Genomic DNA, 20,823 nt, shown 5'->3' with positions numbered 1-20,823 from the left:
CCCAAGGACTGGAAAAAGGGAAATATAACCCTCATTTTTAAGAAGGGGAAAATGGATGACCTGGGGAATTACAGACCAGCCAGTCTCACCTCTGTGCCTGGCAAAATCTTGGAGCAGATTCTCCTGGAAGGCATGCTAAGGCACATGAAAAACAAGGAGGTGCTTGGTGACAGCCAGCATGGCTTCACTAAGGGGAAATCCTGCCTGACCAATTTGGTGGCCTTCTATGATGGGGCTACGAAACTGATGGACAGGGGCAGAGCAGTTGACATCATCTACCTGGACTTGTGCAAAGCCTTTGACACTGTCCCACATGACATCCTTGTCTCTAAATTGGAGAGACATCAATTTGATGGGTGGACCACTCGGTGGATAAAGAACTGACTGGATGGCCGCATGCAAAGAGTTGTGGTCAATGGCTCGATTGTCTGGCTGGAGACCGGTAACAAGTGGTGTCCCTCAGGGATTGGTGTTGGGACCGGTCTTGTTCAACATCTTTGTCGGTGACATGGACAGTGGGATTGAGTGCGCCCTCAGCAAGTTTGCCGATGGCACCAAGCTGTGTGGTTCGGTTGATATGCCGGAGGGAAGGGATGCCATCCAGAGGGACCTCGACATGCTTGTGAGGTGGGCTGATGCCAACCTGATGAAGTTTAACCATGCCAAGTGCAAGGTCCTGCACCTGGGTCGGAGCAATCCCAGGGACAGCTACAGGTTGGGCGAAGTAGATTCAGAGCAGCCCTGCGGAGAAGGACTTGGGGGTGTTGGTCGATGAGAAAATGAACATGAGCCGGCTTCAGTGTGCACTCGCAGCCCAGAAAGCCAACCGTATCCTGGGCTGCATCAAAAGGAACGTGACCAGCAGGTCGAAGGAGGTGATCCTGCCTCTCTACTCTGCTCTCGTGAGACCTTACTTGGAGTATTGTGTGCAGTTCTGGTGTCCCCAACATAAAAAGGACATGGAACTGTTGGAACAAGTCCAGAGGAGGGCCACGAGGATGATCAGGGGACTGGAGCACCTCCCGTATGAGGACAGGCTGAGAAAGTTGGGGCTGTTCAGCCTGGAGAAGAGAAGGCTGCGTGGAGACCTCATAGCAGCCTTCCAGTATCTGAAGGGGGCCTACAAGGATGCTGGGGATGGACTCTTCATCAGGGACCGTAGTGACAGGACAAGGGGTAACGGGTTCAAACTTAAACAGGGGAAGTTTAGATTGAATATAAGCAAGAAATTCTTTACTGTGAGGGTGGTGAGGCACTGGAATGGGTTGCCCAGGAAGGTTGTGAATGCTCCATCCTTGGCGGTGTTCAAGGCCAGGTTGGATGAGGCCTTGGGTGGCATGGTTTAGTGTGAGGTGTCCTTGCCCATGGCAGGGGGGTTGGAACTAGATGATCTCAAGGTCCTTTCCAACCCTAACTACTCTGTGATTCTATGATTTGAGAAGACACTGCATATATGCCTTTGTTGTTCTTGCTGCTGAATGTCTTATCTTGACCTTTTCAAGACCGGATTCTGCCTTCCTGACACATGTAGCATTTTGTAACTGTCAATCAGCAGCTTCCTATCAGCCTTTGAAGTCTGCATCTTTCTTAAGGGTACTCTGAGAGATGAAGGCACTTTCACACTAAATTTATCCAAATTAAAAATTGAAGTTTTTCTACACAGGAATGCAAGGAAAGTGTGAAATAGACTTTAAAAAGAAAGGCACCAGTACTGGGCACTGTTCAGGTTGTTTCTCTTCGTTGTTAGCAAGAGATGCAGCTACTGCTCTTCTCTTTTCAAACCGACAGGAATATACAATACTGCACAGGCCTCCTTGTTGTCACTCAAACAATTCTGAACTTCCCTATTTAAGGCACACGTAAGCCCTTAACAATTAAATTTAACAAAAATATGTAAGACTGGAAAGTTGGAGTGTTGAGTTGGGGGGTAGGGAGGCCTGTGGTAAGAAGAGAAAACATCCTCCTTGAAGGAAATAGTCTTTACTAAGGGCTTCTGTGAGTGGTGACCAGCTTAAAGCAGAACCACCAGTCGTGTTAAGATTGAAGACACGTGTAAGAGTGCTCACAGAAAATAAGTCTACCGAGAAAAACCTTATCATTTCACATTTTCTTAGTTGTCCTATAACCCTCTTAAGAACACTATACTTGTAAAGCTTTATCTTTTATTCCTTTGCTTAACAAGCCAAAAACTATCTGTCTCAAATATCCTGTTTTAATTTTATGCTTTCCTGTGTGTAGTAGAAGTACTACTGAAATCTCCTCATACTTTTCATTAGGAAAAACATTTAAAGAGAAGCATAACATGATCCTTCTAAAAAAAGCAACCCTAAAAGTACAAACATTGGGTCAAATACGAGCAAATCACAAGCTGGTTTTCACCTTCATATGAACAGCAACTATTCAATTATCAAAATCAAATTACTTAGTTTTCACCACAACATGTAGCAAGAAACAGATACAATGAAAAAGCTAACATGGAACCTTTATTTCATTTACAGTTAGCTTTTTTTATGTTCTTCCAAGTTGCAAATAGGTATTCCATTCAGTCTGTTACTTCTAAAGCACTCTAGATCAGGGTCATGCACCCAGCAGAAAACCACAAAGAAAATGTTTGCCATTCTTTGTGTTTTCTGAATAACTGTTTTTTATCTTCTTTGTGCAAGGTGTGACTTGCACTGACACACAGTCTACTGCTTATCTTAAGGCTAACATGCAGTAGAAGGTGTTTATGGTTTTGGTTTTTTAGTTTGGAAGCATGGGGTTGTTTTTTCAGTTTGTGGGGGGTTTTTTTAACCATTCCTATAAGTTGCTTACCTGCTTTGGTAAGGAAAGGCGATAGGAGCTGTCACTATATCCAATAGCAGTGAAAAGCTTCGCTTTCTCTTCTGGTGTCATTAGGTCATCAATAGCTAAAATAAAACAAAAAAGACTCAAAAATTTGCCCTTTAATTCCTAATGCTAAGGATTTTTCCTCCCATTTGTTCTCTACTGCTGACATGTCTTTGATTCTTCACATTGCAGTAAGATTCATATTGTGAAACAATTTACACAGAAGTCTTTGTATATGGCATTACATACATAGCACAGATATCAACATAATTTAGATTACAAAAGGTACCCATAACTCCCAGTGATGAAAATAGCTTTGAGGAGTACTATTAGAACAAATCTCTGGTCCAGGCAGCAAGTCAGCAGAATACAGTATTCCACCCACTGCCTGTGACACTACAGCCATACTCTTCCCCTTACCAAGGTTCTGAAAAAGCTAATGGCTGTTTCAGAAGTATGTCTTATTTGCCAGTTCAATATTCATTAACAGTAAGTAAAACTATAAAATGGATCAATACTGCATTGCCATACTCTCTCCTTCTGCACAGTAGGAACCAAAACATACTATAACTTTCTTCTTAATATATTTATGTAAAAACTTCATGTCTCTATAGAATGCATTATAGTCTACACCTACTTTCAGGAACAGGTGATTCTTCATCTTCCTTTTTCCTAGATTCTTTTTTACTCCAGAAACCACTAAACCATCCTCCACCTTTTTTTTCTGCTTCAGTGGTTTTCTTCTTCAGTAGTTTTTGTCCTGACCTTATTGTCTACAAACCAGACATTAGATTAGATAATTAATTACTATATATTTTGTTTTGATTTAAATAATGCATGTATTTACACACGTTGAACATTTAACCGATGGACAGCACCATCACCCTGTAAGAGATGAAAAGCACTATAACTCACCAGACAGAAGCAAAAGGAAGATGAGGGATGGAGGCATGCGCATGCATACATGTGTGGAAACAAGCATGTGTTACTTTAACTTTGGATGGCTTTTTTTCCTACACATTTCACTAGCACTTAGGCTACAAAAAAGTCAGTAACAACATGAAAAGACAGCATTTAAGAAGCAATTCAATTAAATCTTGTAGTAACAAACCTAAAGACTGATCCTGTACCATTGCAAGTGTTTAGAACTTTTAATTAGTATGCAGACATTTGCTTTGCATTTTAAAAATCAAGGCATGACCAAAAACATCTCAAAAATAAGGAAAATCACTATTATTTTTTCATTTCACATACCTTCCAGATGTGTAGACAAATACAGAGGCTACACCGGTGTGAACAGTAATTATATGATGCAACTACAGAGGTTAATTTTCATGTTAGGAAAATAGCCACCAGTAGCATGCTTCTCACAAGCCGGCTATTCTGAGCTTGCCTTCAGTATGCTACATGGTTTTAATCCCAACTGCAGATACAACACTTTTCATGATGCTATAACATGCAACCCCCTGTTAAGTGCCACAAATTATTGCCAAAATAGAATGCAGCTAGAGATTTGATCTGCCTTTTAACAGTTCTCACAGAGCTGTCTTTCAATTAGATTGTCTGCCCCTAAAAGGAGTATCTAAAGGTGTAGGTAGGACGGGAACAGCTCTACACGCTTGATCTTGAACAGCTGTAGAACCAGTGCCAAAATAACAGAAGTCAAAGAAAGAAGATAATCCTTAAATCATCACCCTTCGACAATTACCTGACACTACAAAGTGGGTAGCAGTAACACTGAGCACACACACTGGTAAGTTTTTAGAACTGGTTTTCAATTTGAAAAATTATTTCTTCTTCTCCTGAAAGGATAGGAAACTTGCCTTCCCACCTCTCCATCCTATCATACTCATCAGCACAAATTTTTTCATGACAAAACCATCGTATTTGAAGTGCTATAGTATTATTGGCCAAAAATTATTTCTTACCTCAACTTGTGCTTGTTGTCTTGCTAAGATTATATTGAAGACATCAAGTTTTCTTTCTAGGTCCTGTAAAAATGACGAAATCGTTTGCCTCAAACACATTTAAGAAAGGGTCACCATTACAAATTCTCTAGTAGCTCCTTTGTATTTACACTCCAGTTTCTTTCTAGACCTGCTCCTTTCTTTCAAGGGTATAGTCCCCTCCCAGCAGTTCACTAGAAGATGAAACCTTACTTTAGGCAGTCTAATCTACCTTTTTTAAAAACAGTTTAATCTTGCATTTCATTAAATGTGTTTGTGTTCATCAATCCACAAACAAAGAGCATTTAAATGATATTTTATCAGTGTTTTCGTTCTTTCCACAATAAGCTACACTCAGCTTCAGATTAAAATGGTAATTCCTCAGAATTCTTGCTATTGTAAAATCACCAACCTTGATTACTGTCATGTATATTTAAATAATTATTTTATAGAGGGACCAAAATATATTTTCTTCAAATGTCCTGGTTTCAGATGTAACAGTTAGGTTTTCTCCTAGTAGCTGGTGCAGTGACACCAATGGGAAAAAAACACATACCTGAATTTGCCTCTGTGTTTCTTCTGACAGTTTACTCTGCGTCAGCTTGTTCTTGTACATATTTTTGTAACTCTTCAGAAGCTGCCTATGCTGTTTTATGTTACTCCATGACCACATTCGAGTATGCCTTCTGATGTGAACTTCAAGAACACTGTTGCCTGCATATTTCCACCTACAACAATTCCACACTTGTAAGCAACTTACCATTTCACTGTGCATTACAACTTGAAACATGGCAGAGACAGCTTTTTAATACGCCAACACTTTATCACTTGTCATTTGGGGAAGACAAATGGTTTAATGATTTCAACATCACTTTTGAATAGCGGACTGAGTGCCTATATCGAACTCATGAGGCCCTATAAATCTGCATGCTCTTTTGACTTCTGCATGTTTACAAATTTGGGCTGTAACAACATTAAGATCACTCAGGGACTTTGATAACCAGCATCAGTTAACATTTAGGGAAAAAAAATCCATGACAAAGTCTATCAGCCCAAAACTTTAAAAATTACAGTTGACATACATGTTCCAAGTCAGATTTTCATCACTCGGTTCTTTAACACGTTTTCTTCCACAAGCCTTTTGTGGAAGAGAACATTTTTGGCTAAGCAAAGCTCTGTGAAAGTTATAATGCTATACAGAATCTCATTTTAAAACTATATTTAACCACAAAGGAGAATGAAGAGACTGCAGAGGACTCCAGCATCAGCATCTCTCAAAGAATGCATGAACATACACAGCTTACCATTCTCTGGCATTTTTATGTAGACATACATTCGGCCTAAATCTTCTGTACGGTGCATTGCGAACCATGTAATCTATGGACTCCAGAAGGTCTATCATGCTGAGATACTGAGCACAGAAAAACAAGTTTCTTAGCAGAAGTTCAGATTTTGTTGCACGCAGCACTTAAAGTACATATACACCATGGTCTTCAGTAGCCCCCAAGCTACACAGAAATTCAAGCCTATGCATTTTCATTAGTATGCAAAGGTGGACCAACTATACTCATTGCTCTCAAAGGACACCATCGCCAGAACTTCTGGCTTCCTTGAATAACAAAACTAATTTGTATTTCTGTTAGGCTGCTGAGTGTAAAGTCTCAGGCTTTCTCAAACCAATCCTATCCTCTTTATTTGTCAATACACAGTTTCCCCAGTTTCAGAATTACCTCTTCATTAGATAAATTTATTGGTACTGTTCTGAACTCGAATTACACTCTGACATCAATAAGGGCTAAAAAGCTATCTAGCAAATTAACTGGAAATTATTACTGAATAAATGAAATCACTAACACTGCTGGAGAGCTATCCAAATGAGTACCTTCATACTTCAGCAGGCTTTGTCAGCAAAGCCAATATACTCCATTCATTCCACCCTTGCTTGTATCTTGCCATCTCTGCAGTTATAATGGTGTAGGTTTATCAGATAAGGGCTAGTCAGAAGAATGATCCTGTTCTCTATGTGAAAGGAATGGTATGGAAAGAGCTGAATACAGATCAGGTGGTCCTCAGAGGGTTCACAAATAACAGGGTCAGAGCATCATGATCTAGCACCATGAAGTAACTGTTACACAAAGGGAAAATGAACCTACACTTTTCCCCATAGTTATTGCTAAATAGTTTAGACACTCTACCTGCACATAAGCAGAAAATTCTTGAAGAAGGTGGCTTTCCAACAAAAGAAGTCCTACACTTTATCACAGACTCTGATACAAAGATACAAAGTAAGCTGGATACAAAGACAACTTACCTGTGGCTTTGTGAATTCAATGACAATTCTCTGTACTTCTACATTACAATCAAGCTTTGGAGTTTTCAGTTCTACTTCTGCATATGGGTTGATATACAGTCTAGCAGAGGCTGATATTGGTCTAAAAACTTGAAGAAAAAAAAAAAGAGATTCATTTTCTGCTTACAATAAAATGGGGAAGCAATCTTCAAGTACTTATTTCCACTGATGTATCAACCACTTTCTACTGATAATGTGTATGCCCAAGACCCACAGAATCAGGATGCAACTTTTCCTAAAACTTGAGATAGCTCAGCAGCAGTCAGAAAGCAGACAAGCTCTAATGCATTCTGTTATGCTTAGGCTTTTGTAAAATAAAGTTAGTATGAGCATGCCTGCATGATCAGGTCAGGCTGTTAGTACACTAACATGCTCAGAACAGTTTAAACTCACTCATATTCCTAGCTTACTTACTATACTGGTAGTCTTGAGGCTGGTTACCACTACATGGAATTCCTCTTTTCAGCTGATCCTGTAAAGGAATGTGATACTGTCTAGCAATTGCTAAAGAGCATTACTCATTTACAGTTCTCTAAGGTTTGAGCAGACCAGCTTAAGTTCACATGTATTTTGCAACGGCCTCTTGCCTGTAAATGTGAAAACTTTTATAGAATAAGCACTTAAGAGTCAAGGGTTTAAATACACCTGATTAAAAAGGACTCTTTCTTCTATGAAGAAGACAGTCCGTATTCAACTTCTGAATTTTGCAGTAACAACAAATACATGTTCATTTAGAAAAGTAGCTCACATGTACATGATAGAGCAAATGTTTGTTTTTAAGCTCCTTGAAGGTATCAGGACTATCTAATCAAATTCTACCCTTCCTCATTTTAAACACGTAAGGAGGCCACTTGAGCCTTCTGCTATCTGCAGGTACAAGAGAAAATATTGACAAAAAGTAGTTAGGAAAATATCAGAACAGCCCAAGAGACCTGACAAATGTCATGCTAGACCTGAGTCTTAATTCAGAATGAGGTCTCTCTGAAACTATAACTCTTCAGAGTTTATTGGGAATGCTATATTCATGCCCAAACATTTTATCTAGTTTCAGAATTGCAATGGCACAATCACTTAGAACAGGATGCCTGCTATTAAGAAAACATCCATATTACCTATTACATAAAGGCAGATGAAGTGGTTGTTCCCATTATGTTTTACAAAGACTATCAATATTAAGAGTTGCTTTTACAAGGAAATATTTTCTAACTACAAATTTCTTTGATCTAATCCTTACCCCACTTCCTTATTTAAAATCTGGCTTGTCTTTTATAAAAAGGTACACTTTCTCGTTCAAAATACTGGTATTTCAACCTGTTTCCTGTCTGCTGATCTACATTAATAAAACCTAAATTCCAATGAGACTCATATAAAACAGCTACTCCCAAAACCAGCCATATACTCATGTTATTTAAATATGAAGACTGTTGCATGAAAGTGATAGACGCTACAGAGTTACACAGTTTATTCTCTACTATAACATAGTCCAGTTAGCTACAATAAATTTGATTTCCTGATAATGCTGCTTAAAATTATTCTATGTATTCAGGCATTTAATAGACGTTTACTAAATGAGACATGTTATTTGTCATCTGTTCAGTTCCTGCATTGGTTTTAAAGTTCTGAAGCAGCGAAGACTTAACAAGTGGCAAAGAAGATGTACACAAGTAATCTTATGCTTATGACAAACTCCATTCTTCCCCTGTGCTTCTTCAAATCTTATCAGATGTTTTCTGAGATTATTCCTGCTCTCCTTCTCTTCCTCTTTTAGGCACAAGGACACAAAGATGACCGATCACAACCGAAAAAAATTAACTAAGTCATGAAACAGTCAAAAGATGCAAAAAAACCCCAAACCAAACAATGGAGATGATGCCAGTATGCAAAGTGATACTAGTATACAGCACCAAAATTGCTAAGGATTTCAAGAACTAGAAAAACTGTAAGTGGTGAGATGCTTCAAGTCAATAAATGGTCAGAATACTGTTTGCTACACTGGAATTGCTCTGCCTCAGCACTCAGAAAAGTTTACATGCCGGACAAGCCACAGGCTTTAGAAACAGGCAACTGCATTTTACAGTCCGAGAGGGCAAAATTCCCAATTCTTTCAGGAAGAACTTGTTAAAAACTTGCTCAATGATGGAATAGAAAGCAGTACTTCCTGACACACAAAACAAGTTCAACAAAACTCCACCAGCATTCTTCACTTGCAGCTTATTCAATAGTAAATTGAAGTGTCTATGAAAGGTGCTGAGATCTAACGTGTCAGACAACACGAAGTAAGCCCACAAAGCCATCTGTACACAAGCACATCAAGGACTGATTGACAAAGGATCTTTCTAACAGTGCTGGAGTGACATTTGAAAGACTAAGATTTTTACTGCTGTCTGTTCAAAATGCGTATTGGTTTGTGTTTACACTTCACTTCAGACTGAGATGCAACAGAGAAAACATCCACAGACAGGTAACTCTGAAGGCTCCTGTAGCTGAAGTAGCTTGGCTATTATTAAAAAAAATGTAAGCATTTCTGCTAAAATAAAAAGACAGAAGTGGAAGTCCTCTGAAGATTTAAAGAACAAACCAAGAGACTGCAGACAGGAAGAAGAATCACCATATGCACAGTTACCTTCTACATACAGTGAATATAACGCCCCAATTTTGAGACAGTTAATAGTGCCCTAAAAGAGGAACCAGAACAAAAATAAAAGGACTTCAGTTTCAAGTTCCACTTAACAGATAAGATTCTGGCTGGTTTTAAACACTTCACAGTTTTGATTCAACCCTCCCTAGTAACAAGCTCATCAGGTTACGTGTATATTTTTTAAGCAGGGAATAAAACAAAAATGAAAGATATCTGTAAAAATGAACACAACAGAAAAAAGGAAACAGGCAGTGTTGTACAAGAACACACAGAACACCTATATAACCTTTACAAACATAAAGGGTCAAAAATGTGGCATTTTTGCAGAGAGCTCTTATTCACACCAGAAATAGAATGCAGATAATAGATGCAGACAAACTAACAGCAGTAATCCGATGTCTGCTATTCCAAGCCAATGAGTTGTTTTCTAATTCATTCTAAGGTTTTCTTTCAGAACCTAAGATGTTCAGTAGTGCACTACCCAAAAGCTCATTAGAATAACCACATTTCCCATTACCTAAAAATGTCTTCCCTAACCAAATGGATGAAGTAGCCATCTGAAATAAAGTTTTTAACAGTAATGGTGCTTTTGCAACTCACAAGTCCTCAGCTTGAAGGACACAAGTCCTTCAGTTGTACAGAATGTGTGCTCACAGCCACAATTTATGTCTATATAATTGTCCTATTCAAACTGCCCAAGTTCACAGTTTCTTTTCTGGGAAAGTAAGACTTCACAAGTAACACACCAATGAAATGAAAGCAAAACAAGTACTCCACGTACTTGAATTATTACAAGTTGCAGTATTCCACTACTCATCTAGCCAACAGCAACTCAAAACATGAATGAATAAGGAAAACAAAGGTAGACATAGCCCCTAGAAAGCCCCCACTCACAAACCTGATTTTATTCTTTCCCTGTAATTCCCATTTTAAGATATTCACCTCTCATTCTGTCTTGATTTACCCCTCACTGCCCTTATGCTGCCTCATCTTCATCGTAAGTATGGTGTACTTGTGATACTACAACAACTACAGAATATAGTACTGTTCAGTGCATTTTCTTCTACGTTACCAGTATTTCTTCACGGGAGCCATGATAATACATTCTGCTGTGTATGTTCCAGTAAGCGCTGAGGCTGTCCAGGCACAAAAGCTGTGCAGGAAAGAAAACATGCAACAGATTCCACACTCAGTATTCAACCCATTCTAGGAAATCAGCTTTCCATTCATGAAAACAGAAATCAAATGAAAGCAGACCAGACAACAAATCCACCATTAGCAGTGAGATGTATTTAACCTTATAATACTATTTTTAAAGTGAAAATTGAATTGCTAAAAATCAGGTTCTTAATGCACATAAGTTCATGCACATCTCATAAATACAACTCAGGATTACAGAGGCAAGGGTGCACAAACCCAACATTAGCCTAGTAAAGAAAACCAAAAAACCAAGACTATTAAACGTTTCTTATATCATTCCAATAATTTCTTAGATCTTTGCATACTCCTTTGGATTTGGGGGGCAGCGAGAACAGAGAGACTGCTTAGATACAAGAATCCCAAATACATTAGGCATACAAACTAAAGGAGAAAATGGCAACTTGCCAACCTATTTGAAATCACATTTACCATGCAGATGTGCTGTATAAGACATTTAATGAGGGGATCAAAGTTTGCATTCAAGGGAAATTATTTAAACCATGGACTTGAAAGTTATGCCTTACAAAAAGCCAGTTATTTGTGCTCTACTTCTGTTTGAACACACAGCAAAATTTGGAAAACCGGGAAAATACACAAAGCAAACTACTTTTCCAATTGTTATGTAGAACCCCAGATTACTGCTGTCCAAGATCAGTTGTACTTGTGTAGGAAAAAAACCAATACCAAACAACATTACCTTGTATATTATTTTTGCAGCTTCATTCAGGATAGAAGGTGTCCAGTTCTCATTTGTTGTCTAAAATTTCAAAGTGATAAAAGTCATGCTTTGCTTCTTATTTAATGTATGTGTGGTTTTATTCTCTGCTTTCAGGCACAGAGTGCACTACTTTGATTTCTCTAGACCGTATACACTTAAGTGAAAATCCAATATAAAATCTGACCATTTACTTTGATTTTCAACTTCTGATCCTACCCATAGCATCCTTAACATCTAAGGAAAAGAAGGGTTAGCTGAAATTTTCTCCCTCCGTTTCTCAACTTGGCAAAATACCTTATTCTTTATCATCATGACGTAATGTTTGCTCCAACATATTTATTAGGCCTGGAAATAACCTGCCCTATGAAATAAACATACTGAATTGTACAGATAATTTTACGGACTATAAGAACAAATCAGTGGTCTCAGGAAGTGTGATGTTCTGCAATCATCATCTCTTCTGCTAGCACAAACTTCAGGCATGAATAAAGGACTGTCTTTTCTTCCAGATGAATGCATACTTTCTTTATATCATCATCTTGATATGTTACTTTTTTTCGTGCTACTCCAAAGTAAATCCAAACCAGCAGAACATGCATGCACACACACGTTACCAGTAAACTAAGCTCGCCCAATGTCATTCCCAAGGAAATTGGACACTGTGGATCCGTGATCTACAAAAACAGAAAAATAACAGCTATGTATTTCTTCTGCTGCAAACAGAGATATATCACTTAATTCAAGCTGACTGAAATCCTGAGCTGTTCTGAGAATCTTCCTTTGCTTAATTATTCTAGATGAAGCATTCTTGGAATACCTTAAGCTGAGCCAAAACTAATACGGCTGTAGTGTAAGGACTTAGGACTTCAAACTGAAGCTGACAATTTCCTTTTGGCTTCTAAAGTCTTCATTAGGAAAGAATTAAGAACTATAGAGTACCACATCTCAGTCAGCTATGTCATTTTGACTTCCACCTTTATAAACCTAGTGTCTCTGGAAATAGTCCCAAAACAGGTTTGAGAAATATTCTTTATCTAATGCCTTTCTTTCACATTGAATTATCTCATCACAAACTGCTTCAGCATTTACCTAAAGGAAGCTGGAAGGAGGCTAGAATAATACCAGTTTGGTTCACATAACCATTCATATTTACGAGCTAAGTGGTTCCAACAATTTATCTCCTTTTTAACCTGTAACCCCATCAGTTTCTGTCATTCCAAACCTTACCCAGGACACTGAAAAATTCTGTACATCATCTGCACACAGTAACATATGAAGAACAGCCACTATCTACAGATAATGAGCAAGGCAATACTGGACAAAGCAAAAAAAGAGAATATATATTTCAAAGATCCAAAATATTTGATTGTCAGTCATATCTGAGGTACTTTTTCTGAAGAGGTGCAGGAGAAATCACAGCAACTTTCTCAAGATGACAGAAAACTGTTTCTCTCTATGGATTAAACAATCATGACTGCACTAGAGCCCAATATAAAATGGAAAGAGTGTGTTCCAGATACTTACATCATCTTCGTATTTGACATGAATGCCTGTGATTTTGACTTGCACATTTTTGATAACTTGAGTTGCAAGCTTTTCTAAGAAAGTATCTTTCTTCTCCACCTTCGGCTTGTCTAAAACAGTAAGTTTTAAACAGTCAGAATTCAGTGCAGTTGTTGCATCTGGAGTTTAACCACACCAACCAGCTACACTCGTACATTTAAAGTTTACTCTAAGGTGAATTCTTAATTTTTTTTAAGATATTTTTATTTAGGTTACATATTTTCATTTTTTCCTTTCTTGTACATCCATATCCTGAAGATATGATGGTAGCTCTGAGTACACAACACAACCATAAAAAAATTAATCTCTTAAGTTTCAGTCAAAGCAGTTTAGCTTACAGCAAGTTCTTGTTTAATATACTTCACCCCACTCCTTCCAAGGTAAAATGTTCTCTCAAGAGTCCCTCAGCAATTAACTGTGAGTTTCAACAAGCAAATCAGTAAAATAGTGTAATTTAGCACAACATACTCTTGAATAACCGGGGGAAGGTAATACTTGCACAACAAGAGACCACTCCATAACAGGCTTTTATACAACATTGTCTAAGAAAGTCAAAAAGCTGGAATAACAGAAGTGAAAAGAAAGTTACTCTGAAATATTCAATTTCTTCCATGCATTTACACTGTGACCATCTAAGCTAGGTCCATATCAGACTTTGTTATGCCGTGTAGTGATACTTGAACTTATGCTGAACAAGAGAAGGTAGCAGAAGTTAAATACTCACAGAAGTTCAGCATTCCACCCACAACAAATGTGCACATGCCGAGATAGGGAGAATATTTACAATCCCTCATTACTTACTGACGTAACTCTAAAAATATTATCTGAGGCTCAGCATCTTAACATTTTACTAAAATATGCCTAGATGAGCTGTTTGTTCTCTTATCTTCACAGGCTCCCTTGTCTTGTTCAGTATTCACCTTCCAAAGTGGCTACCCCAGAGAATGCCACTAATCAGCCTGCCAAGCTGGCACATCTTTGTTGGAAATGCTACACACAGCTTAAGTTGAAGAAACAATATAACTTCGCACATTTTGCTATAAGCATCGGGATTTTTTTTTCCTAAGCTCTAAGGGAGGTTTAGGAGATTCCTTTAAGAATGAAAAGACTTCACTACTGACCACTGATAGAATACTATTTTAGTCAGGAGAGTATTTGACATCTGCCCATGGCAGAGGGGCTGGAACTAGATGATCTTAAGGTCTTTTCCAACCCTAATGATTCTATGATTCTATATCTAGTAAAAAAAGTAGTCGGAAGCTCAGAAGAAACCAAAACATTACTCCACTTTTACATGCAACTCACATTTCCTCCTATTTATTTCACAGCTCCCACTCTCTAGTAACAGAAGCCAACACAATAATGTTGGGGGGGGGGGGGGGGGGAAGGCAGAAGTGCTTATCAAAGCTTCATAACTTTCAAGTGCAAGCAGGAAACCCATCAACATTTTTCCAGCCAGATGCAGCTACCAACACCAATAAAAGTTTGATACCTTAGAAAGTTTATGTAGGGACCCCACAAAGTTCTTACTCCAATTACAAGCCTATGCTGCAGCTTCCTCCAAGATCAAATACTTAACAATACAACCACATGGGATACGGCAACCCAGTATTAGTATGTGACTAGGAATGAAGACCTGCACAGTTTGGTACTTACAGACAATGATTATCCTCCTGGGAAAAAAACATTAATTTCATTGTGCTTGAAGTATCAGTCATCACACTATGTTAGCTATTTAGAACAGAAGCTAGAAGGTGCTGAAAAAACTTTACTGCTGTACCATCAGTATAGCATCAGATTTACTTTACATAGGTGTTACTGGAATATTGCAAAGAATTAGACAAAGAGATCTTTCCACCTGCAGTTTTTCCAGCAGTCACAGCAAAGTGCCACTAATCAGCCTACCAAATGTGTACATTTCTGTTGGAAATGCTAGAGATAGCTCAAGTTGGAGAAACAAGCACAGCTAGCTAAGCAGAGAGAAACAAAGATCCAGAGAACAGATAAACAGCAAAAGAGCTCTCTCCAATTTACACCCTCTTTCAAACAGGAGAAAAATAAAAGGTATCACTGGATGTATATCCAAGCCTAAGAAAAACTAATCCAAACAGAAAGAGAAAAGAAAAAAGTCTTTAAAAAAGTTAAACACCATAATTTTTACCCACCTTTTGAGTGATCACGACCTTTAAAGGGTCTCTTAAAATGCTTTTTATACTTTTTACGCTTACGTCCTTTTTCAGTGCAAGCAATTTTTTGGGAAAAGGATAAAACTTAAGTTAGTAAAGCAGAAGTGTAAGAAAGCATAAGAAAAGATGGAAGAAAGTTTAGCTTGTTTTAAAGCAGAATGCCTTAGTAAGGTCTCATTAAAAGCTTTTAAAGACTTTCAGATCTGTTAAAGGAAGTAATCAGCTACTTCTCATAGCACAGAGCCTAATTTTTCCTAATTTATGTATACCTACATTCCCTTTCAGGCAAGCAATTGGAGCCTTGCTTCCTCCTCCCCCCGTCTGCTTTTGGAAAAAAAATTCCAAGTCATTGAAGTTCAAAGCCCAGGCAAACTAAGCGACCAGTAAAAACTTTAGATTAAGTATCCAGATTTCTACTGGATCAATCATCCTGCCAATTATAAGGTCAAGCCATTTAAATGTAATGTCTCAAGGGTCTAAGGAATTACAAATAATCGCCAGGCTTCTCAGCAAATACATACCCAGACTTCTTCATGAGTGCATTGTTTAACACAATTCCAGATCACATATGGTCAAAAGAGAGATAAAAACAGAGCCATGACTGCTTATTAGAAAGCCTGGGGAAGAAGTTTTTCAGTGATTTAAGTGTTTGGTTTTTATTTAATGCGTTCAGGCAAAGCAGTAATTGTCATAACTGAACAGTTAATAATATACACATGTGGAGGGAAAAAAAACAATATGGAAGTTTACATCCAAAAGAGGCTTCTACTGTAAAAGGGCACAACCTCCAAGTTAAAATATTTGAGATGTACATGGAAAACCAACAAGCACTCTTCAATATGACTCTCGCGCAAATCACCAGTATGGTATCAAAGCAACGTGAAGGAACAATACAGTAACTGCAGAAAAGGCATACAAAAATTATGGCTCTTTAAAAGCTTTATATGAAACCAAATATATTATTTACACACAAATTACAACCCACACAGTCACAACCATTTCATGAATTAATGTTCATATTTTTACACATTTCTAAGTTTGGTGAGTTGCATTGTTCCTGTCCCCTCTCTGGCCATGTAGGGGGTAAAAGAACTGGGCAATAGAGCTGATGGTGCTTAACTTTAAGAGGTTGTAGCAGGATAAGGGTGTATTCCACTAAAACAAGAAGGAAGCAAGTGCAATAGTCTATGTCTGGGCAACAGCTTTATGTAATTTGCATGCCTGTTCAAACAAAGAACCAAGTGCCTGCCAAGACTTCAACCTGTCTTGCAAGTAAGGTGATTACCCTATAAAGAGAAACTATGCCAAAGAGAAACAACATTTTCTCTTGCATAGTTCCATTTAACACTACACATAATCCTCTATAAATGATATTCATCAAAGACTGCATCCTGCACTTACTGTTGATTTTGTATGTCTAAGACCTTCACTCCCATGTATGACAAAACCAAGGCACCGTGATTTTCCTCTTGACTACCCTAAGCCATTACTATAGAGAAACTAACTGCATGGGTTTACGTGTGTTCTAAACCTGCACTCAGATAAAAGCCCACTAAGTAACATGGGCTAAGAATAAATTTCTGAAAACTTGTCTCAAGATAGAAGTACAGCAGACACAACACAGTAACAGTTCCTCAGAATTTCAAAGGAAAATCTTTACTTGTCTAACTTCAGAGCAATCCAAATAAATAGAACCAGGGAAAAGCATGCTAAATGTCCTCAATTTGCTACAGTTCATTTTGCCTGTCCGCGGCTTCAAGACAGACCGAACTTCCAATGTCTTAAGCCCAGACACTGCAACAGTAATTACCCTTTATTCTCAAAACACCTACAGATAGTGTTCTAAAACTACAGTAGAATGTTGTTAGCATTTTATAACATTCTTGACCTCGATGTGGCTAGTGGAAATCTTTCTAAATGGTGTCTGAGTCTTTTTCAACAGCCATTCAATTAAGACAGGACTTGTCATTGCAAGTTTCCTCCTGAATCCACAATCATTAAAATGTTATTGCTAGAACCACCAATATGGGATGATGACCAAATAACTATCATTTCCTCATTTCAATGTCTGGGTGCTTTGGGAGGGGTTGTTTTTATGTGCAAAATGTAACTAACCATGCATACCCACCAGGCTTGGTGTCCTTGTAAATCAGACTCTCCAACCCATACAAGGAATCTTGTGAATGAGTGCCTTGGTCCACATGGCAGCAAATAACCAAAAAAATGCATTTTGTTTAAAAGAAGGAAAGCAGCTCCCGATTTAATATTAAGTTTTTAAAACTCGTATGACAGGTTAGTATTTCCAGTACAGTACCTGACAGCCAGTCACTTCAGAATATCAAGTCTCACACATTATCTACATAGACAAATTATGCAATTTTCATTTTACTTATAACCAGCAAATGAAAAGAGCTGCGAGCTTTGGTCTCCATATATGACTTTTCATACTGACAGATTTTAATAACTTAGAAAACAAAAAATAATGTTTTGCCAGCTCAGGTCAGCAGAGCTTGTTATCCTTTCCCCATCACACTACACTAAACACACAGTGACATGACTATTTTGCTCAATATTTGAACAGCATGTCTAAAGAAAATATCCTCAGGACTGTTTATGCAAGGAAACTCAAATAAATGCAGGTGCTGAAACAAGGTTCTAAACACATTAAGGTAAGCTGAGTACTAATCAGAAAAGCAAATACTGCTGAGAATTCATGGACACTGACAACTTCCTATTCAATATATTTCCTAGGTTTTCACCAACCATTGTGTTCTTAAAAGTGTACAGGAAGAGCTGAATTTCTTAGTTTATGGTGCAGCAGAGCAACTTGGGTCCTAAGACTTCCGCAAAAGCAAGGGATCTGCTCACGCGAGAACTATACAAGTACTCCTAAGTACAATATTCTAGTACACCAGAAGCACAAATATTTACCACTGAGATATCACAGAATATCTCAAGTTGGGAACGACCCATAAGGATCTTGCTTTCAGTGTGACTGAGGGGATAACTATAGTTCAGAAGAATTCAATTTGAATGTTCCTCTAGCTTTTCCTTCACAAGGCTGAAAGCTCAAAACTGCAAAACATGACTGAATCTAATTTTAGGTCTTTATACAAGGAGTTGAGCTCCTGAGGTGTCATTTTATATGATTTGCCCCCCAAGGAAAAAAAAATTAAAAGCCTTACAAATGCTGAATGCAGTAAGTTTCTTTCAAAAAAATGACAGTCACAGGTGCACAGACTCACTCTTAACTTTATGAAATTCCAGAACTGGAATTCCTCAAGCAGTACTCATTAGGCTAAACTTTTCTCGTTGTATTATCTCTTCATCCCATTGCTACTAGTGCAAAGAATAATGGCTGAAGCATTGGTACTTTACAGTATCCATGTCCTACATAACCAAGGTTAAACTTCTATGAAAATTCCTTTGCCACAGTATAAAGTATGGCTGCAAAATTCATTGACTTAAGTTGTCTTAGCTCTCATACAGTTTCTGGCTCATTAAAGACAAGAAATAAAGCAAGGATTCTGTAAGCAGATTGCAACATTGCTATTTGAAGTAAACTGCAAATGTAAATCAACTAGCAAAGCAGAAACAAGGCAGTAAATAAATGAAGAGATTACAATCAAACTATCTTTTTCAAGTTTTCCGAGCTTCATTTCATCTTCAGTAACTTTTTCAAGACACATAATTTGCAGCATTACATGAATCGTAAAGATGCATCTTAAGAACCATTACACCACACAACAAACAGGTCTCATTTCAGACAAAAACTTCAGTAATAACTTTTTTCCTCTATCATATGCAGTTAGCTGTCATTGGTTTTGAGCTTGGTTTCTGTCCAAAGAAGCCTGCTATATATCGTAATTTTTACAGATATTTGTTACGACAAAAAAAATAGCCCCACCACAAATCAGGTTAACTGGACTGAAATTATCAATTATTTTAACTTATAATTGAAAGTTTAAAATCTTTTAATGACCTAGGTCAAAATTTTCTTATACTCATTTTAAGTTGTGTTCTTGTATCATGAATTATTTCCTGCTCAAGAGAGTCCCATTTCTCAAATGAGTCAAAATGCAGTATACCATAAAAGGACAGCAGAAACTGATATGAAAGTAGTATTCTTGCAAACTTTACTACTATCCTTAGATTTTTCTTTAAGCCAAGAACACCTCTAAAAGACATTATTAAACATCTATTACCAAAGCTCTAAAGCAATATAACAACATCAGCCTCATGTAATGCAATTTCCATCTTTGGTCCTGTTTCCCTATAGCTTTAAGAAAAAAAGGAAAAGAAAAACCAAAGGCATACCAGACTATCAAATTCCCATTTCCAATGGAAGCTGACTGGATAAATGAGTGGTAAAAGTAAATAAATAACATTTCTTTCAAGCCTTACAGAAAAAAGGTTTTTCAAAGCACTGCAGTAAGATTAGCCAGACACTTGAAAAAACAAAATTCATTATGTCAATCACAAAAAAGAACTTTCCTTTCATAGCACATTAAGTCCTCAAATTCCAGTGGATATTTGTATTAGTAACTCAGTACCTTTCTCTGCCGCTTTCTGCAGGGCTTCCTCAATTCTTGCCAGTTCCTTCTGTTTATTATCCTGTAAGTATTTTTCTTCCTTCTCTGCATCATATTTAATGCCTGTAAGCCAAGTTGTGACAGCTTTAATCCTACATTTCAAGTTACATAAATGTATAATCAAGAAATGCACACCATATATTCAACATGATGTTGCAAAAATCCTTCTTTGAGATAAAGGCTATTCTAGGTTTAATTGCTGAAAGCTGCACCCACCCTCTAAAATTGTTAATTTTTACACACTAAAATACAGAAGGATCATACCAACAGTCCAACATTAATTCCTAAGAGAACCTTTCCTTGGAAATTCAGGCCCTGTCCAATATCCTGCAGGTTTGTAAGTTCTACTACACGTATATTTAACACCCTAGAAACTTTCAAGTTCTCTTAATACACCAGACTTCCTATTTCAGAGTAAACTAATCTAGCTCTCTGATCCTCTTCTCTCTCCCTAAAAACAGTTCTAATGGAATTACTACTTTCAACTGCTCTCAGTTAGAAGCAGATGAACTGTACCACGCAACAGCTAAAAGACCCAAGCCATGCCAGAAAAGTGGATTCACAATAAGCACACTTCAGAGGAAACCTGGCTGTTGTCTTAAACTTGGAATGGATACAACCAAGCATTTACATAAAAGCAACAGGTGCTGTTTTCTCCCACCCCTCTTCCACTAACTTTTGCATAGAAAAAGCATTTGTATAGAAATATCCCCAAGGGAACAGAACATATATATGGCATCTTACATGAACTACTTGCTATTATGTATACGCATCTACAGGGTACCCTTAGATATTTTTCTT

General features: G+C 37.7%; 1 protein-coding gene across 1 annotated transcript in view; it reads right to left on the bottom strand.

The window, feature by feature from the left end:
• Window positions 1–20,823, bottom strand: part of VPS13C (vacuolar protein sorting 13 homolog C) — a gene marked incomplete at its 5' end in the record, with an annotated part of 87,107 nt that overhangs the window by 59,622 nt on the left and 6,662 nt on the right. The window contains 14 exons of the mRNA XM_080626498.1: window positions 2,815–2,909; window positions 3,467–3,602; window positions 4,758–4,820; window positions 5,332–5,503; window positions 6,080–6,186; window positions 7,087–7,214; window positions 7,540–7,597; window positions 10,836–10,916; window positions 11,661–11,720; window positions 12,296–12,355; window positions 13,206–13,315; window positions 15,410–15,475; window positions 17,559–17,621; window positions 19,984–20,085. Of these exons, the coding sequence (XP_080482624.1) occupies window positions 2,815–2,909; window positions 3,467–3,602; window positions 4,758–4,820; window positions 5,332–5,503; window positions 6,080–6,186; window positions 7,087–7,214; window positions 7,540–7,597; window positions 10,836–10,916; window positions 11,661–11,720; window positions 12,296–12,355; window positions 13,206–13,315; window positions 15,410–15,475; window positions 17,559–17,621; window positions 19,984–20,085 (1,301 nt within the window). The remainder of the gene's footprint in view (window positions 1–2,814; window positions 2,910–3,466; window positions 3,603–4,757; window positions 4,821–5,331; window positions 5,504–6,079; window positions 6,187–7,086; window positions 7,215–7,539; window positions 7,598–10,835; window positions 10,917–11,660; window positions 11,721–12,295; window positions 12,356–13,205; window positions 13,316–15,409; window positions 15,476–17,558; window positions 17,622–19,983; window positions 20,086–20,823) is intronic.

The sequence above is a fragment of the Psittacula echo genome, assembly GCF_963264785.1.
Source record: "Psittacula echo genome assembly, chromosome: 10".
Lineage (NCBI taxonomy): Eukaryota > Metazoa > Chordata > Aves > Psittaciformes > Psittacidae > Psittacula > Psittacula echo.
This window is presented reverse-complemented; position numbering and strand designations above follow the sequence as displayed.